This window comes from Choristoneura fumiferana, chromosome 19 (genome assembly GCF_025370935.1).
Source record: "Choristoneura fumiferana chromosome 19, NRCan_CFum_1, whole genome shotgun sequence".
Taxonomy (NCBI): domain Eukaryota; kingdom Metazoa; phylum Arthropoda; class Insecta; order Lepidoptera; family Tortricidae; genus Choristoneura; species Choristoneura fumiferana.
Window position 1 is genome coordinate 7606773 of NC_133490.1, and position 21412 is coordinate 7628184.

Sequence of the window (21412 nt, forward strand, 5' to 3'; positions counted from 1 at the left end):
GCGTCCCCTATCGCGTGACGTCGCACACAAGTGGGCTCTTTGGCGTCTCCACCGCCTTATTTATAATAATTATGCGTAGGTATTAAAAAGTGGAGTGAAAAAGAGCACTCCTATTAACTGACAGACATTTCTTTTCATTTTAATAATTATTGAAATCTAGCCATCCTCAGTAGACACACAGGCCAAATAAGTAGCTTTTCTTTTCGCTTCTCAACCGAGCAAACTGTATAGCCATGTCATGTTACAATTCTTCAGATAAAGTGTTTCAAATAGGATATATTTGAAAAAAAAAATGCTTCCCAGAAATGAAAATACCTCTAACAGTTCCTAGCGTTAGGTACTTCTATTCTTATATATTAGAAAAAACATACATTTTCAAAATTGTCGACAATTAATACTTTTAACGTAACAAATAAATGATTTAGTTCCAATACTTCCAATCAAACATTTTTTTTCTCTCCTGGGATAGATCTTAAAGGGCTTTAGTATACGTCTAGTGTCAGCCTAAGCCTAAGGAAGGAGTATAATTCACTGTTTGTTTAGTCTGGGCAGCACTTGGTACAACTCCCTTAGGTACAAAAGTGGTCAATCTCCCTTGTTGTACGAAGGCCGATTCGCACTTGGCCAGTTTTGTATCTACGCTTTCCATAAGCCTTCCTAGGAAGTTCGTGTAGGTATATTCGAAAAATCACATTGTAGAAGCATTGTTTATTTTCTCCGTGTACCTGTCGTTTTTTATTGTTTCCTATATATGTGGTGTACAATAAAAAGTAGGTACAAATGCGTAAACATAGGTAAGCTTAAGCATATAAGCTTCCTTTGTCTTTTAGTATGACCTCACTGACATAGTACCGGCTGTCGCAGCAACTAAACGGGTAAGCATTTAGGGAGAGAAATCACTCTTCAGTTATACGTTATACAAGTCGTTTCAAAATCAAAGTCAACATAATCATTATTCAACTAGCTAATAAGCACTTAAAACTAATGAATGTAGAAAAACTGTTGAAAAGGGTCCGGCAAGCAGAAGCGACACTGGGCGTAGCCATCGCACCGCCCACGGCCTCGCGGTCTGAGGGGCCTCGTGCCTCGAAAGTTTCTCGTTTTTTCGCACATTTAAACATCCGTCTTCTATAATGCGTGGTGGCTGGTGGGCCATCACAGGGCTTCGCAAAATTTATCTTGCCCACGCTAAATTTAGGCCCTGCGCCGCCACTGCCGGAAGAAACTCAATCCATACTAATATTATAAATGCAAAAGTGTGTGTGTGTGTGTGTGTTTGTCCGTTTTTCACGTCGAAACGGAGCGACGCGCGACGGATCGACTTGATTTTTGGCATTCGTGGTTTATGGGCCCGAGAGTGACATAGGCTACTTTTTATCCCGAACTTCACGCGAGCAAAGCCGCGGGCAAAAGCGAGTAAGGTATATTTTTTCTAAACATATTTATAACTACATATATACGTTTTTGTATGAGTCTATTGTACATAGGTTCAAAGGAAGAACGACCCCCCTACGGAAACAACTCCGCCAGTGTCGCAATGCGTAGAAATTGCCAGCCATACTCAGTCCTTTCGAATGAAATACGAGTAAACCAAAATGGCTGCCCCTCTATAAACATTTGGCCACAATACACTGGCTTTTGGACGCCAACTATGGTGACTTCATTTGAGAACTACACCGAAACATCTTGAACAGCTAAGTGTTAAGTAAATAAACAAACATCCACATACACGCACACATTTAAGTGACCTGATTCTCGTGCCTAGATAAGATTGTGTAGATAGGTTTGTGAACCACACCTAAAAAATATCTTAAGATTATTGTGACCTTCGAAAATATCCATTCTCAGAACATGGTTGACGTAAAGGAAAAGAGCCAGTGCTGACAGTGGACAAACCTAGTTTGCAAAGGAAATACACGCGTTAACTTCTCCCACTTTGAATTCTGTGGGGCTTTGCCTGCCTTATTTTTTGTAGAGAGGAAAACGGTTTTTTTTTTGTATACAGAAATAGGCTTGCGATTGACCACAAGAAAGATGAGGATTAAAATGGAGCACGCTAGCCTAATAAATGCCCGTTCACCCTAGATTTGAAAACGGCCAGATTGTAGCGATCAGGGAACACAGATACAGGCAGGACATTCCACTCCTCAGCTGTCCGGAACTTAAGTTACATCGTGCAATAAGTTAGTTGTTTAATCTACGAGTATGGTCATCCAATAATTAGTTTTTGAAATACCGCAAGTGCGCGGTTTAAGGTTGAGGTCATTCAAATATTACGTAAGCACCAAAGGGGGATATTTACTTAGCTTATATTTATGACATGGGTCTTGATGGTAATTGTGTCAGCAATATCAAAAATTAAATAGGTATAATTAAATAGGTATGTGAAAATAGTCTATAAATGCTGTTTTTTTTTGACTTGAAAACTAATTGAAAAATATGTATAAATACCGATGTTTACGTTAGCATGAGAGTGGGGGAGATCGTTGCATCTCAACTTTCCACCATGTATGTATAAATAAATATCACGAGATACTTGACACTAATTGATCTATTATCAATGTAAGTAAAGCTTGTATTATTATGAATACCTACATACTATGATTGGTTTTTTGAAGTCTTGTATTTTTTATTTCAACTCCAAATTTGTTACTTTTACGGGTATCCCGTGAAACCATATCGAAAATACAAACTCAGACATGGATGCACAGAAAAACCAGAAAAAGAGACCAGCGCTGGGAATCGAACCCAGGTCCTCAGCAATCCGTGCTGCTGTATAACCCCTACACCACCGCTGGACAGGAATCTAGACACGAATTTTTCCTATGCATACATATCTCAGGTTGCTTATTTCTACTACGCTACTTATGCTGCAGCACTAGCGACATCTATGTTCCGCTCTCATCGAGAGACGTCACACTCTTTCGGAACCAACCGCTCACCCAGACAAGAGATGTCGCTACTAAGCAATCAAATTATGATTGTTTTTTTGGAGTCTTTTTGTATTTTTATTTCAACTCCAAATTTGTTACTTTTACGGGTATCCCGTGAAACCATATCGAAAATACAAACTGAGACATGGATGCACAAGTAGCGCGGCATAAGTAGCATAGTAGAAATAAGCAACCTGAGATATGTATGCATAGGAAAAATTCGTGTCTAGATTCCTGTCCAGCGGTGGTGTAGGGGTTATAGCACGCAGCACGGATTGCTGAGGACCTGGGTTCGATTCCCAGCGCTGGTCTCTTTTTCTGGTTTTTCTGTGCATCCATGTCTCAGTTTGTATTTTCGACCTACATACTAGGCAACGGATAAACATACAAGTATGTAATTGAATTGAATAGACCATACTTAAATACATATTAAATAACTCCATTCCCGTTTAAAGTAAAATTAGGTTAATGCCGAACATAATGCAATAGATGATGGAAACGAACAGCAGGTTGTAAAGATATCCAGTTTTATCTAATCACGGGTTTAAGGTTATAAAGTGGGTATGCAGTTGATAACATTTTGGCAGATCTCCGTGGAAAGCGGAATCAAAATCGTTTTCTTTCGCCACTTTCTGTCACACGGTATAAGATGAAGATAGAAAGAGATGGTGAATGCGAATGCGAACGTCAGTGCGTTAGACAATACGGCATCCGTTCTATGTAAAACATAAAGCGATTTACAGGTAACTGTTGAGACAGAAAGGTTCCTGAGTGACGACCAGGAACCGAAAGACGCAGCGTTGGCAGGCCTCCAGTGGATGCAGGTGGCCAACTGTTGTTGATTGTGGTGTTCTAATGACCTATATTCAACAGTGGACGTCTCGTAGATGATGATAATGATGTTGGTGAGACAATAAATGCGGAAAAAGTGGACGGTTATTGATAAATCACGATGTGTGTCAGCCAAACTTCAAGCCTCTAGCTCCAGTGATTCAGACTGTTCTTTACGTGTCAGTTAGGCAATAACGAATCGTTGTATCCCACTAATAATTATGTATAAATGAAAAACTTTACGACGATTTTGGAAATCCGTTACCCAATCATGCAATAACGTCAGAACTGACAGATGGAATTTGGCATGGCGATAGTTTAAGTCGTGGGCATAGGATAGTTTTTATACTGGAAATGCATAGTTCCCACGGGAAAGCATGAAACGAATTCTTCATGGGCAACAGCTAGTAGACAATATATCTTCGCTATATAAGTTCATTCTACCTGCTAGCATTGATGATGAATAGGAGTCGAAAAGTAAAAGGTAATTATGTAGAAGTCTATCAGTACCTGTAGCTTTATATTATATTTGTGCGTGCGAGGCTCTCAGTCTGTGGGAGGCCCTTCATCTACTCCTAAAAACGTAAGCGATCCTATAAAACTTATTAATTTTCATTTAGTGAACCAATGGTGAACCAAAACATCAATCAAGTTTTAAAAGTTCACTGACATGCAGTTTACGTTATGCATGCCTATCATAAATGCAGGTTAACGATTAATAATAGACCTGCTTTTTAAATGGCCAACATTAAAATTATTTATTGGTAATATGGTGAATGCTGTGCTACTGGTTATAAAGGAAGGGAAAAACGATTTTGAAAGTGAAACCGTTGATGTTTTAATTTTGATCATGCCATTGGTAGGTACAATCGGAGATACTGAATCGCGTATAGGTGGAAAATTTTCGCTGCAGATATCATGATGACATTCCGCCGATCTGCTTAAGAAATCATCCTGAAATTACACCTTATTCCGGTACATAACTATCTTACATAACCAGCCCTGGAAAGGGCCAAATATCTCCTATTTGAAACAGATCTTAATAGTAATTGGTCACTTTTACCGTCAATTACGACAACGAGCGAAGCGAGGAAGAACGTTAGGTACAATTGTGAACACAAAACGCGCGAGCCGAGCGAGGACCTAATTTATTTAGGAAATATATCGCCCTTACCAATGCTGATTATGTACGGGGAAATTAATTGTGCCCCTAGCAACCATTATCTTGTATCTATAAATGAGCAATTTTGCATATTTACCCGACTGGGTACTTAACCAGCTATGATTTTCATAATGATCTCCGTATACATCCACATTGGAGTCAGGTTCTGGACAACTTATTCAAGTATTGTGCTCGCAAACCTTTGTGTCCTATGACCTTGCTGTCAGCTACATTGATATCAGATGTACATTATTGTACAAATCGTGCTGTACGAGTATACAATACCGCTGTTGGACTGTGGCTATAGCTACATCTAGAAATTGCCGTGGGTTAAGAGCGTAGAAAAAAATGATTTTGGAATAGTTTCAGAATATTTTTTTTTTGCGGGAGCGCATGCATATACGAGTAGGTATTTATTGCCTTTCTTGTACGGTATTGAAGTCCTAGTGAAACTTCAGTTTTCTCTAAAGAAAATAACCCTTTCACTGGGACGCCAAACTTTTTTTGCATTCTCTGGCCTCTGTTCGTCTCTCTGCTGGAAACAAGCTTCTTCTCAGGATGAAACATCTCACAAACCTTACAATTGCAGGTCATGCGGATTTCCTGAAAACTTCACTGAAAAGCATTTCAGAAAACAAAAATATCGAAGAAATTATCAGGAGAAGTGAAGTCAGATTGCCTTGTGGCCTTGTCACCAGGTGTATCTAGAACTGTTTATTGAACGACATCGCTATGCCCCTTATGTTTGGGAAGGGATCGATGTCATTTAAGGATCCCTAATATGTCAGAAAACGAAAGCTGAAACACAATACAGGCAGGCTTTTAGCTAAACCAATATTGTGACTGTGATTAACACAAACAAGTTGACGCCATGTTTGTTTTCTTTTGCATCGCGGTGCAGGGATTTCGTAATCTATGCGATTTAAAAAGAAAGTGAATTTCATCCTTGCTGTGAGCAAGATTCTGACTTCAGTGTTTGTCACTGAAATTAAACAAATTAAGTATTGACTTCTTGCGCGTGAGTGTACGAAAATCGCCATTGCTGTGTCCGCAAACATGCTGCTGAAACGCTACAAAAACGAGGGAGTTTCCACAGTATACCCTTAAGAAATTGTTTTAAAAATAGTTAAAAGACACAATAGAAAATGTTTTACATAACCAGAAAATGTTTTCAACGACTAGTTTGCAACAATCACTCCTACGTCTATAACTAACTACTTTACTGCGTCAAAAGCAAACACTATCTAATTCTTCAGAAGTGGTTGTGATCTTCTCAAATCCTGTATGAAAATAACCGCAGACAACATACTTAATTGTGTTTGTAATACCAAAATAGCATATTCAAATAAACTTCAGAACTAGACGCACATGCAAAATACATTTCTACGAAAGCGTGGGCATAAGCTATTGAACCTGAACGTGCAAACCAAGTCAAAGCACTCAACAAAACTTACACAAAAGCGCAAAAAATATCTACTCTCACGCCATTATTAAATTAGTTTTTGTAACATGCAGAAACAATAATAATTACAAGTACTGTGGTATTTATCTGTGATTTAAAAAGATCGATGAAAGTTTTCGCGCGCTTTTCTCCGATCTTGTTTTTCTGGTTGCGAGACTATGGCACGAAGTACGTAATGCCAATGACATTACATTTTCTTTTTTTATTGCTGTTGTGGCATTATGATTCCGTTAGAAGAAACAATGGTGTATGCGCTCCGGATCACTTTTGCCCGTTAGGGTGAATTGACATGACATGCATGCAAGTAAAAATTAACATTATGTTAAATTGTTAATCATTATTTCAGGTAAGAACGACATTAGAAGAAAATCTTCAGTTTTATTTTACATTTTTATTTTATTAGTAGATTTCAGTAACCCGGAAAGTACAAGAAGCGTGAGTTATAATCATTTTCATCACGTAAAAATTTGGTTGGTAATCCACGCCCCTGGTTGATTTATTTGTAGAAAAATATCTATGTGTGTAAAGATTAACATAACATCGGCAACTGTAGCTGCCAAAAACCAAGTGCTTCATTTTTTAATTGTTATTCAGACAAATGTTTTTTATTTCTTAGAATAAAAAAACAAGTTGACTGAAAGTCACATTGCGCCAAGACATTGTCAACGCTTTTAAAAAAATACTCATCTAGGTTCGGTACCTCCAAATAACATGAAAACTCAAGATAGTTCGATGCAAGATCAAGATAGCTGCGATTGTGTTTATATCTTTCTTTATCGATAGCTATTTATCACTTTCTACTTCACACACGTAAAGCTAAAACCGAGGGGAACGGGCACCTTCTATTTTAGGCTTCACAATTTCAGTTTCAGTCGCGCGTGTGGCGGCGCGGTCGCCATAGTCCGGTCGCGAATTAAAAAGTTAACTTATCGGCCATTTTGACGTGTTCTATTTTCAAAAATGACAATTGACGGTGCTACCGCCAAGGCGTCCGTGTCTGGGATTAATATCAAAGTGAGTTCTTTATTTAAATTTTAGTTTTTTTTTTTTCTGTTGGAACGTGCCAGTAACTAACTAACATTCGAAGTTCCAACTATAACTATAGGTTTAATTTTACAGTGAATTTGCTTTTAGTACTTGTTTCAAAGAATGCTATTGTTGTGTTGTGTACTAAAGTAACCTTTGGACATGTTTTGTGACAAAGGCATAGGACCGGTTTTGCGAACGTGTAGAAAATACTTCAATGCGGCAACTCCCTAGGTGTATTCATTTACCTACTTCGAGCATTTTCGTATCAAATTTATAGCTCTTTGAGTTAAAGTTGCCTTATCTAGTAGTTATCTTTTTAAATTGAAACTGATGTGCAGTCACCGCAATGGAATGGAATGTCATCTTTGTATTGATAAACAATATGAGAATTGATAAACGTTTATTTTCTCAGATGCAAAGGAATTTTATGAGCAATTGGCGAAGGGGTATTAAATTGTAGGGTATTGTTAGTCTATTTTACTCTTGCGAAATTCTTAAAGAGTGTTTTTCAAACTCCTCTTTAATAATAAAAAAAATGGTCTTTTGATTTAATGAAGTGCATCTATTTTTCCTACATGATGATGAAGTGCATACAGTTTAGTGTTACTGATATTCATTTGGCGGTAAATGTAAAAATAGCCTAGACAGACACAATATTGCCGATAAATTACATTCATCATCATTATCATCATCTCAGCCGTAGGACGTCCATTGTTGGACATACATTAGGCCTTCCTCATAGACCACCAAATAAAAAACAAAAATTACAAAGATAAATTAAAGATAAATTACATTGATAATTAAAAACTGACATTATAAAATCCCATATCTTAAAAACAGCATTTGATCTTAATGTCACAGCTAAGAATCAATGTATTTAAACTAAATATTTTATTTTAAAAAAAGCTGCGTCTGAGTCATCTGTTCATCTCGTCGATGGACGTCCTAAAACGCTACGCTTGCTTATCCGCGGCCTCCATTCAAGAACTTATCAGCCCCAACGACCATCTGTTTTCCTTCTATATGGCCTGCCCATTGCTACTTGAACGAGCAAATTCGCTTGGCTTGGCGACCTTTGTTCTTCTCCGTATCTCCTCATTTCCGACCCCTTTCCATGGCTCGCTCGCCTATTTATAAGGACTAGCGAAGCACCTCATACATACACTTAAATCATAAAACACCACTTTCTTGTATCGGGGTTTAAAAAAGCCCTGGTCCCTTGGGACCTGGTCTGGTGGTGGTCCTTTTATGAAACCTGATGATAATGATAACCTCGATTGTTCCAGAGCTCCCAGAACCGCCTGCTGATCAAAAATGGGCGCGTCGTCAACGATGACGGCATGGAAGATGCTGACGTCTACATTGAAGATGGAGTCATCAAGTAAGTCATTACGTTAACGTCAAATACTTAAATTAAAATCAGTCACACCGAGACATGAAATGAGTACCTGTACGTTAGGTCGTGCGGTAACCCCCTTACATGGCACGGGCCCATTACATAAAAACTCCCGTCATTATCACTTCAAAGTTCAATACCTCAAAAACGGCTGAACCGATTTTGATAAAACATGTCTAAGAACCATCGCTAGAAAACCTGCTTTCAAATAAAAAAACCGCATTCAAATCGATCCACCCGTTTAAGAGTTACGGTGCCAAAGACAGACAGACAGACATACAGACTCGCAATAGTGGTCAAACTTATAAAACTCCTCTTTTTGCGTCGGGCGTTAAAAAAGCGTCTTAACAACATGGACAGACGGACAACAAAGTGATATTACCCACGTTAGGAAACACATTACTTATAGAATTTATGGAAATTATGTTATGGAAATACGCCATTAATATAACTAGCTCTCTCTTGCATGTCTTGCATGTCTTCTTAATAGTTCATTATGTGCAGATGAATATTAACATAACATACAATTAATATAGCAATTAACATCAGAAACTAGGCAGATACAGTTTTTTGCTGCCGTCATGTCTCTTATCATGTTTCTATGATTAAAAGTTGATTATTCCGATGCACGCGTGACAGGTAGCAGTCTCATGTCCACTTTTTACTTAATTACTGGTCAGTTAATTAGTTTCATTATTCACAACGACAAGCACGAGATCGTTTTTATGAAAGAAAGAAAAAAAATAACAACAATAACACATGCACAGGCTAAAAATATAAACATAAACATACATACATAGATGATATTATAATAAATAGGTAACGGCTTAGAATTTGGATAAAAATACTCCTTATGAGTGAGCCTTTAATCGGTATCGTAAAATTATGGGACGGGGGAATTATTCAAAAATATTTTAATGCAATTTCAATTGTTTCTAAAAATAAAAAAGGGGTAAAGTAAATTCAAAAAAGGGGTAACTACCCTCGCTGAGGAAAATCAGCTATTCTCTGGGGGAATAAAAGAATCTTCCAGTCTAATAAGTAAGACCTAATACCATTGTTAAAAAAAATTAAACATTGTAAGACTGGTTTTAAATGTTCAAAATATTTTTGTGATTAATAAAGATATTTTTATTTGCTTGCGTTGTGTATATTTATTATATTTTAAGGGGAAGGGGGGGTGGGTCAATTCAGTTTTCTCAGAAGGTCATATGGGTAACTTAATCCCGCTAATATTATAAATGCACAAATTTGTAAATATGTATGTTTGTCACATTTTCACGTTTAAACAATTTAACCGATTTAGATGAAATTTGGTATACAGATAGTTCGAGTCTCGAAAAAGGACATAAGATAGTTTTATCCCGGAAAATTGCACAGTTCCCGCGGGATAGCGATAAACGACTTTTACGCAGACAGTCGCGGGCAACGGCTACTTTCTTAATAATCTCTCAATAGTTTTACGATTTCACAGTAGGTAGGACCTAAAGAACAAATAGAAAGTACCGAAACTACAAAAAATAATCTAAAACCAGCTTTTTCTTCACACTATCGTGTTATTTGCATACTGGTGGGTAATGTCTTCATTAAAATTCCTAGTAGACGTCGGAAGGAACTAAGTCACGCTTGCATTCATATTTGATGGGTGAACACGAGTTAGGGTATCACATCACACTTGTTCCGTACCACAAAAAAACTGAATAAAAAAACTCAACAACCGGACCCATTTAAAATCATAAACTGCTCAAAAATTTTCAGTTATGGGTCCCGACTGTTGAACTTTTAAGTTCCATACATACATACCGACATACACACCTACATACACTCGAAAAACGTAACCCTCCTTCGGGCAGTCGGTTAAAAAGTAAATAGGAGCGCTTCTATTATAAGATCACCTCGTCGTCCATCTGTCTGTCTGTTAAACATTTTTCCCAAAAATGCGTCGAAGTATCATATTAAAATATTATCACATTATCATACTAAGACTGAGAACAGGACACGGACCCTGTCACTACTTTCGACACAAGTGGGGTTGGCGGGAATGCGGCAAGGAGGCTCAAACTATGGAGCACATTGTACAGCGCTGCCCTCTACACTCATACTCGGGCTCCCCTGGAGATCTGTACAATCTGACACCTGACACAATCTCGTGGCTTGGGACCCTTAATGTAGATTTATAGCTAGTTTGTAGTTTTTTTCTTTAGTGTAATTGTTTAATATTTTACGCCATACGACTAAATAAATAATTAAAATGAATATAAATTGCTTAGGTATGCAACCCCTTTGGAGTTGTGAAAATAGCTTATATGTTACAGCCTTTTAAAATTGTGTTATCATTCACAAACCGGGGAATTGAAATCTAGGGGGTAGGTACTTCCCGTCTATTCCTTCCCGGGCGCACAGCTGTAGTGCTTCACTTCACTATAAAGGCCTTATGAATAGGCTCAGAGTTGCTCAGCGAGCTATGGAGAGGGCTATGCTCAGAGATTCCCAACGGGATCGAATCAGAAATGAGATAGGCAGAAAGACGAGGGTCACCGAAATAGCCAAGCGAATAAGCTCGTTGACAATGGGCAGGGCAATATAGCAAGGAGAACATATCGCCGTTGGGGCCGAAAAGTTATCGAATGGAGACGTAGGACGTCCACCAACGAGATAGACGGATTACCTTGTTAAAGCAGCATGTTGACGGTGGATGCAGGCCGCTTGCAAACGAAGCAACTGGAGTTCCACGTCGTCCCCGCCTAGGTTAGTGGACGTTCTACGTTGATGTTTTAACGGTATAGTCAGTTTTAGCTGCCCATTTCTTGAAATGATCGACCTCATGAAGTGGAATTCTACAACCTGGCCACGACATGTCCAAAAAACCCGTTGCTGATTCAGAACACGGAAGTCGTCGATCAACCCTATAACTCAGGCTAACCCCACTTCATACACACCATTCACTTTAAATTACTATGTTAAAACTGGCTTCCGTTTACACTTCCATACATAAATAAGTTAGATCGCGTGAGACGCTAATACGCTTTTAAAACGAAAGTGAAATGACAGGACTGTAATTAATTATTGACTTTATAGAACGTGTTAATAAAACATGTAAGTAAATGAAGCTGTTAGATTATGTCACAGGTATTATCGAGTACTTATAAGCTTTAGGCACTTGTCTCACCGCCAGCGAGGAAACGATTGGCTATCGACTATTTTCTCGCTCAAGAAACGAACAAAAGATATAAGATCCTGTGTGAGTAAAAGAGACACATATATTAATAGTTGATCGCTGGCTGTTCACACTGTCGGCGAGAACTCGCTCTTACATCTTTTGTCGCAGCGACAAGAGCTATAAAACTCGCTGAGCTATAATACTCGCTCAGCGATGTCAGCTTGGCGGCCGCCCCGCACGAGTGAGTCGAGTGGAGCGAGTAATCGCCCGTCGCACTCGAACACTCGCTTACAGCCGAGCGACAAAACTACACTCGCTTCACGCTGCTCACCCACTCATTTCTAGTTACTCGCTCTACTCGTTTCTCGCTCATCGTCGGCGGTTGGACAAGTGCCTTAAGGTTTTTTTGTTGACAAAACTTTTTTGTGACACAGTAGGTAATAACTTTAAAAATGCCGCGTTAGTCTAATGGTTTGACTTATGGCTGAAGCCAAGGATCGTAGGGCTGAAACCCGGGTTCGCATCTCTAACTTCTTCAAGAATTCATTTACAAAATCGCATTTGATGTTTACCAATTAAAACATCGCCAGGAACATTTGCGATGAAATTTAATGGTGTATGTGAAGTTCTCATTCCGCACTGGGACATAATATCCTACTAATATTATAAATATGAAAGATTGTGAAGATGTTTGGATGTTTGTTACTCAATCACGTCTAAACCGCTGAACCGATTTAGATGAAATTCGGTATAGGTACAAATAGTTTGAGTCCCCGGGAAGGACATAGGATAGTTTTTATCTCGGAAATTGCATAGTTCCCGCGGGATAGCGATAACCGAATACTACGCGAACGGAGTCGCGGGCAACGGCTATATCTAACCGTTGCCTGCACCTTTGTATATGTTCCGCAGGAACTTGGTTTCCTTGGTTTTCTTTTACTTATACTGTATGGAAATTATTTTGCACTAGTGCTGTAAAAGAAAATTGGTAGGGCTACAAAGTCTAATATTATGATAGTTTCTTTAGACTGCACCGTAAAATTATAAAGGTATAAAATTTCTACACCATAAACCGCCCTTTACAACTTTCCTTTTATAGTTCCCAATCATTTAGTAAAAGTAGATAATAAAGCTTAATTCTAACTACAATCCGGTGAGCGCACTCAACTGCCACCGATATTATCGGCCCGATAAACTTTTATCTAAATAGAATCTATGTCAAATTCATCGATCGGCATAAGGCTTTGATTCTTATTAGCCGAAGTCACGGCGCGGAGTCACGTTTAGACTTTGGCAGTTTACTCGATGATTTAGTTCTATAGTGTCCAGTAGCGTGGCGCCGTAACATCCTAATCCCACAGAGTTGTCTAATTTTTTATTATATGACACCTGTGATGACATGTTGCCAAGTGTGACAAATATTGTGTATCAGCACTAATATCTGACCACATCTGATCTGACACAACAAAGCTAGTTTACAAAATTTCCATGAGAATTCCCAAAATGTATGTACATCGTTATCTTTTCATTGAAGTTGTACTAAAAACAATTGTGCAAAATTTCACGACTCTAAAACTCTAAACCCAGCGGTTGAGCTTTCAAGATTATACCTATCCCGTGGGAATATCGAAACAAAAAGTTGCCTATGTTATTCCAGACCTTCAGCTATATACAATAACAATTTTTTTCCAAATCCATCCTGTTGTTTTAGCGTGAAAGAGTAACAAACATAAAACTACCGTGAGACTCACTCATATTAAATATAATGACCCGGATAACTCACGTCTTGTGCGCGTGTTGCAGCAGCCGCTGAGTCGCGTTGCTCCGAAGACGAAGGGCTACGGATTAGCCCGAAACATGTCGAGCTAAACTCGATTAAGACGTGAGTTATCCGGGTCATTATATTTAATATGAGTAACAAACATACACACACACCCATACACATACTCACAAACTTTCGCATGATTATAATATAATAGTAGGATGATTTTTTACCAAAACTTTTTTATTTGAATGTTGGAAGTGAATACTTTACTTACCTACACTTAATCTTGAACAAACACACACTGCAGTCTTACTTACTAAGTTATATCCGTGTGATGCACACATGCATGCATGCAATGTTCCGTTGGCTTGAACTAACTGCACTTCACTCCTATATAGCTACATGCGATAATACTCAAGCTATAACTTAAATTGAGTCCTGTCAACATACAATAAAAATGGTTTGCGTGTTCGGAAATATACAAGATCAATTTTGTTTCACAAAGTAATTTAAAATTTTATTACTGAAAATGGGTTTAACAAGGTAAATGACAAAACAAACAATCATAATTATCAACCGTTTTCTAGTTGGGTAAGCATGCAATTACTGATTGAAAGACCATTGGTTAGAAAACCTGACTACGAAGTTTGAGTTCCCGGGTTCGATCCCCAGTTGTGTATGAAAAATACGAATGTTGGTTCCCGAGTCTTGAGTGTTTAATAATATGTATTTAAGTATGTTTTATCCGTTGCCTAGTACAGTGACCAGCATTAATATCTGCCACAGCGGATCGTGCAAGAATATCTGACACGTCCTCCCGGCCCTAGAAATAGAGAGTCGTATCAGATATTATTGCACGCTTGTTGTGTTAGTTATTGGTGCTGGTGACTGTACCTGTACCCGTAAGCTTTGCTTACTTTGGGCCTAAGTCAATTGGTGTTGAGTCATCATCATCATCATGTCAGCCGAAAGATGTCCCTCCACTCAGACCGGTCTTGTTCTTTCCGCATCCACCGCGATCCCGCGGCTTAACCAGGTCGTCGCTCCATCTTGGTGTTAAGTGTCCCATGATATTTATTAAATATTTATTTATTTCAAATTTGAAAGAAATGTTTACTTTTCGAAATGGTTTTATTAAACAACCATCGGAAATATTCGAACTTATTTTTATTACCCTACTAAATCACAGACGACGTTACATTATACCGTAAACAAATTTTACTTCTAATTGGTAAATTTAAAACCGTTTCCGTATTTTAATTGGCTACGTTTAAATAGCCATATAAATCCCATTTTCGGCTGTATTTCGTTGAATTGCTCTGCTTTCCTTATTTGGTAACTATAGTAGCCTAAATTGCATACAAATCACCACACATCGTAGCGGTTTGTTGTAGGGTTGTCTCTTAATCATCATCTTTAGCAGGAATACGTCAACTGTTGAATAAACGCCTCCTTCTAACGTCACAATTAACGACAACACGCCACTTCTATATGCAACGGTAGCCCACAACTTTCGCGGTGTCATCAGTCCACCTAGTGGGAGGCCTGCCAACGCTTCGTCTACAGGCACTCTTAATAAAAAACCTATTCTATCTATCCCCTTTCCCGTAATTCATAAATACCATGCTTAAAAACGACTAAGGACGTGTTACTGCACTCTACTATTGAAATAATAAAAGAGGACATAAAATTGACTAATTATACTTAATTTCCATCCACAGTAGCACCTCGACCTCTTCTTCAGCTCGAACTGCGAACACCAGCCTTATTTACCGCCCTAGGGCGGTAAATTACATACTAACCCCCTTATTCATAAAACTTAACAAGCCTATGTTAACTAACAAATGCTTTGTCCCTTTCTAACAAATACAAATGTCGAAGTGACAGATAAGGACAAACGAATTTTAGCTGCATTTTAACTAAAATAGGTTTGATTGTCGTTTATGAATAAGGGGGTAAGTCTTTGCCAACCCTAGAATTTCTTAGAAGCCCGGTCTTTTTGAGTACAATTGCGTATTTGTTTACCAGCCAGCGAACCGGGACAAGACAGTTATGTGTAATGCTAGAGAAGAGACGTAATACTATTCATTACTTCATTACCCATAGCGGAGATGGGGCTTATGGTACAATGACGTACAGATACAATTAAACGGAACGAAGAATACAGAGATGCAAAGACGGCAGAGATGGGAAAAATTTATTCGAATGATGAAAAACGAATAAGAATAACCAAATTATTCGTGATATGTGTGTAGAAAAAACATTATTCCTATTTATTTGTATGGAATAACCAAATAATCATAAATATTATTACTGGATTTTATGATTTAAATTGGGGTTTTGTTCCGCGTACCTTGATTTTAGAGAAGCTCGATATTTAGGCACAGTTGCACGCGCCATGATCACGAGACGACTGGAGAACTGAATGAAAACTTATTCGAATGATGCCCATCTCTGTTTCGAGGTTGCCTTACGTACAGTCAAATAAACTGATTCATGTACCAAGGTGGAACCTTTTAATAATCAATTCACCAAGATTTCCTTGAAAAAGGTCAACATAGCATTAGTAGCACAATTCCATCCCGCATGATTCAGTTTGTTCGACTGTACCTGTACTACAGACTAAAATGTATTAATTAGAAAATCACAACAAAATCTTCTATTAAGTAGCCTGACCTCACCTCACGCTTAAACATTGTAAACTTGTTCACTCATCAACTTTACTCTCGCTTTGCACAAAAACAGTGCAATTTCTCTTCGCAACAATAGTAGTTTGTTGTCGTTCTCATGCGTATTCCCGCGTTACACAATGCGGGTCAAGCACCTGCCCGCTCCAATTAGTGACGTCTTCATTGTTCCTGGCACATAATTTACTCGTACGTAGGGGTGCCACTGACTTTATACCATTCTCGTAAGGCCCAATATTCTAAATTTAGGACCTGCGTAATCAGTGCGTAGCTCGGTAACCTAGGGCCCTGGGGCAAATAAAAAATGGGGCCCACTGGTATCAAAACTGGTAAGTTTTTTGAAGTAAAATCATTATATATACAAATACTTTAAAAATGCTAAGCAACTTTATCAGCAGCTATAAAGCAGAATTTGAGGGCCCCCTGAGCTTGGGGCCCGGGCACTGCCCCGCCTAGCCCCTTGGTAGCTACGCCACTGTGCGTAATGTACTGTCACCAGCACCAATATCTGACTCAGCTATCACACACACGCACATAAACACACACACACCCACACACACACACACACACACACACACACACACACACACACACACACACACACGACGCGTGATTTTGTCAAAATTAGCCATTAATGACATTGTAATAAGAACCACGGCACGCGTCATCGTGAATGACTATCTATATTGATGCAGCCTATGCATTGTACAACGTTTTCGTGTGAAACAGTTCCATAAAATGCATGAGTAAACTTTTAACTTTGGTGACTTTGGATCGGCTGTAATCTCCGTTGATATTGGGCCTGAAAAATCTGGCTCACCAACGATCTGATGGAAATTTTAATCCTCTTCAACTTTGCACAGTGGTACACAAATTTTGCTTAGTTTAAACACGCTTTGTTGTGTCGGATATTGGTGCTGGTGTCTGTACTCACAAATTCACAATATGATGTCACCAGGATAGAGAGGGAGGGATATTGTTGGGGTACAGTGCTTTTTTTCACCGCGGAAACTATTTTATGCAACTCTACGGGATTGTGTCTATCTAGGCTATAATTTATTTCTGACTTCAGTATTACTGAATTTTTTAATTGAAATGCCTTGCCGCAGTTTTCCGGGACATACATTATACACACAATATGTATGGCTCACGCTTCGCTATTTTCTCGGCTTTGCGGGTCAAACACCTGCCCGCTCTAATTAGTGACGTGTTCATTGTTTAGCTCAGGGTTGCCTGCAGCTTTTGCCTGCCTGCGACGAAATCATTTACCACAATCGCTATCCCACGGGAACTACGGAATTTTTATCTAAATCAGTTCATCAGATTAATCGTGAAGAGGTAAGTACAGTCGAGTTCACAAAATTGTGAGCAAAAATTTGATCAACAATATCTAAACACGCTTCTACGCCGTTAACAATAGAGTCGTCTTCAGATATTTATGATCTACTATCTGCAGGGCTACTACGAAACTCGGAACTCGTATCAAATAGGATAAGTGTCAGAGGGACCGCACGACACGAACTTCGAGTTTCGAGTTTCGTAGTAGCCCTGCTGAACACGACTTTATTCACCATATCGAAAATACAAACTGAGACATGGATGCACAGAAAAACCAGAAAAAGAGACCAGCACTGGGAATCGAACCCAGGTCCTCAGCAATCCGTGCTGCGTGCTATAACCCCTACACCCCTACACCTGCTGGACAGGAATCTAGACACGAATTTTTCCTATGCATACATATCTCAGGTTGCTTATTTCTACTATGCTACTTAAGCAGCAGCACTAGCGACATCTATATTTCGTCGACAGACGTCACACTCTTTTGGAACTAACCGCTCACCCAGACAAGAGATGTCGCTACTAAGCAATCAAATTATGCTATGGTTTCACGGGATACCCGTAAAAGTAACAAATTTGGAGTTGAAATAAAAAATCCAAAAAAACTCCAAAAAACCACTCACGACTTTATTGTTAACGCCGTAGAAGCGTGTTCAAATATTTTTCATAAAATTTTTGCTCACAAGTTTATGCACTCGACTGTACACTCAAGGACTTTAATTCATGAGCCACCATAGAACCTTTTCAAGGGAAAAGTCATTAAAATTGTCATTGACAATTAATGCGATGTTACTATGACGTTTACTGTGTATTGGTTCCATGTGGCTCATGAATTAGTCCTTGACCGTACAAGTGCCAACAGTACATCACTGACGTGCCACGTTGCCAACCCTATTGCTAGAGTTGAGGTGTAATGCACATTAACTCCATTTTAACTTCATTAACGTGGGCAGCGTTAAGTACAACAACTATACCATTTTGTCTGCCAAGCGTGAACCGTGACTTTACGTTTATTTATTATATCCGTTACTGTATTTCTGTATTCTAGCGTCATGTGATTAAATTCAGACCAGAATTGGTTTTTTTGGGGTTGGTATCCGTGGCATAGCTTTGATACAATACAATACAATACAATACAATAACTCTTTATTGCACACCAATACAGTAAACAGTACAGAGAACACAAGTATATACATAGAGATTTCTAAGGTAAGCAATAGGCGGCCTTATCGCTTCAGAGCAATCTCTTCCAGGCAACCTTTACAATGGACAGAAATAAGGAATACATTTTAGCAGGTGGTGCAATTTACAGTAGATTAGAGCTGTATCAAGAATACATAAAACTAACACATACAATACACATACACAACAAATCTAAACAGATAGATAGGTAGATAGATACCATAACAACACATAAATAAGCTAACTATAACATTCATACGCAAGATGACAGGTAGTGCTCCCTAAGCATAGACTTAAAGATAGGCAAGGACTTTGCGCGCCTCAAGTCTATCGGTAGGGAGTTCCACAACCGAGTGGCCTGGACAGTGTAAGAATAAACATAGAATTTAGAGTTTGAAAGTGGGACAGTAAGGAGGAAGTTCTGAGAGCAACGAACAGAAGTAACATAGCTAAATCGCTCTTTGAGGTAGCAAGGAGTTGCAGGGTTAAAGAGAATGCCGTAGAGAAGATGGAGAATGTGAGAGTTTCGGCGAAAGCAGATGGGAGCCACCTGAGCTGTGATCGGAAATTAGAAACATGATCATATTTACGTAGGCCAAATATGAACCGAATGCACAGATTTTGAATTCGCTCAAGTTTATTCAAGTGCTCTTCTAAAAGATCGGGATAACAAATGTCAGCATAATCGAAAATAGGGTGCAGTAAAGTCTGTGCAAGCGCAACCTTGGTAGCAAATGGAAGGAAATTCTGAAGGCGTCTTAGGGATCCCATCGCAGCAAACACCTTCCTGCTAATCTCACATACATATGGAGTCCATGACAGAGTGCGGTCCAAGATAACACCCAGATTTTTTACCTGATCGGCAAATGGAATCAGAACTCCGTCGAAAAATACAGATGGCAAAGATACAAAGTCAACCCTTGGGATAAGTTTCGAGCTGCCAACAATAATGACTTGGGTCTTTGTCGGGTTAACCTTTAGGCCATATCGTTGGCTCCACCTTAAGATCTTTGTCAAATCCAGGTTAATGGATTCGATAACCGACGGAAGGTCAGCAAGCATGCCTTGGGAATAAATTTGTAGGTCATCAGCATAAAGGTGATACGAAGAATGAAGATTATGAGAAATAGATCTATGAAGATAGAGAAAAGTAATGGAGATAACACTCCACCTTGAGGTACACCAGCGAGCGTGTTGCACCATGAAGATCGTGAATCATCCACCTTTATTCTTTGCCGACGACCCACTAAATAACTACGAAACCATTCAATAACCGCAGGAGATATGTTAAGAGAACGTAAAATACCAAGCATAATGTCGAAGTCAACCATGTTGAACGCATTGCTGAAATCTAATAGGGTTAAAACCGTAAGTTTCCTGTTATCCATGCCTATTCGGATGTCGTCAGTGATCTTCGCAAGCGCGGTTGCCGTACTATGACCGGGACGGAAGCCTGATTGGAATGGATTGAGAAGATATAGATAGATGATAGCTCTGAGTTAAAAAAAATGATAAAAAAAATGATCTAAAACCAGGCCCTACTACGAAGTGCAAAATTCGAACTTCGTATCTTACCGTCTCGCTGATGCTAATATTATTATACGGGAGTGAGAGGGACGGTACGACACGAACTTTGATTTTCGAATTTCAAATTTCGTAGTAGCCCCCCCAGCTAGAGACTTGCATCTGTTTCATTTCATCTAATGTGATGGGATAGTGTATTTTCTCGACTGTACATTGAGTTTCCATGCGTAACTCAAATAGAGCGTGGAATCGATTTCTTCGTAATGGAATCGAGATCAGACGCATTGGTTAAGTAATAATTACAGTTTCATCTAAAGAGATTATTTAATCTGCGTTCTGTTATGTAATTTACGTGCGGTTACACTTACGTGCAGTTGACATGCGATGCATGTAAAGCTATGTCACGCACGCTCAACAACGATATGGTTTCGAGGACACAGAAAACACCACAATGTTTTGGTGTCCTGCAGTTGGAACTCGTATAAAAACAGATTTTAAGGCTGCGTTTCCACTAGAGATGTCCGAGGAATGTTTTTCATGAATCAATAGAAACGCATCATTCACCTGCCCTTACTCCGGTTAGGTAAATGACACGTTTCCATTGAAAATACAAACTGAAATATAGATGCATAGAAAAACCAGAAAAATAATACCAGCGCTGGGAATCGAACCCAGGTCCTCGGCATTCCGTGCCACGTGCTATGCCACTACACCACCACTGGACAGATACAGACACGAATTTCTCCCATGCACCACATATCTCAGCTTGTTTGTTTTTCTTATTTAGTCACTTAAGCAGCGACACTAGCGACATCTATGCTGTAGCCCTCATCGATAAACTTTAAGCACCCCATCGGACCTAACCGCTGACCCGGACAAGAGATGTCGTTATTAAGCAATCAAATTAAGATTGGTTTTTAAAAATATGGAATTGAAATAAAAA

At 39.0% G+C, this 21412-nt stretch overlaps 1 protein-coding gene and 1 long non-coding RNA gene across 4 annotated transcripts in view; one reads left to right on the forward strand and one right to left on the reverse strand.

Annotated features, from left to right (window-relative positions):
* The window catches only part of LOC141438646 (uncharacterized), a 103133-nt gene that overhangs the window by 67132 nt on the left and 14589 nt on the right, over positions 1–21412 (reverse strand). The window lies entirely within an intron of this gene.
* CRMP (Collapsin Response Mediator Protein) overlaps positions 1–21412 on the forward strand; it is a 52503-nt gene that overhangs the window by 6797 nt on the left and 24294 nt on the right. For 2 of the 3 annotated variants that reach the window (XM_074102511.1, XM_074102513.1), the window contains exons 1-2: positions 7227–7402; positions 8704–8798. In XM_074102511.1, coding sequence (XP_073958612.1) covers positions 7349–7402; positions 8704–8798 — 149 coding nt within the window. In that variant the 5' untranslated portion in view covers positions 7227–7348. Of the gene's footprint in view, positions 1–7226; positions 7403–8703; positions 8799–21412 lie in introns of those variants that run through there. The other variant, XM_074102512.1, reaches the window with a different exon arrangement.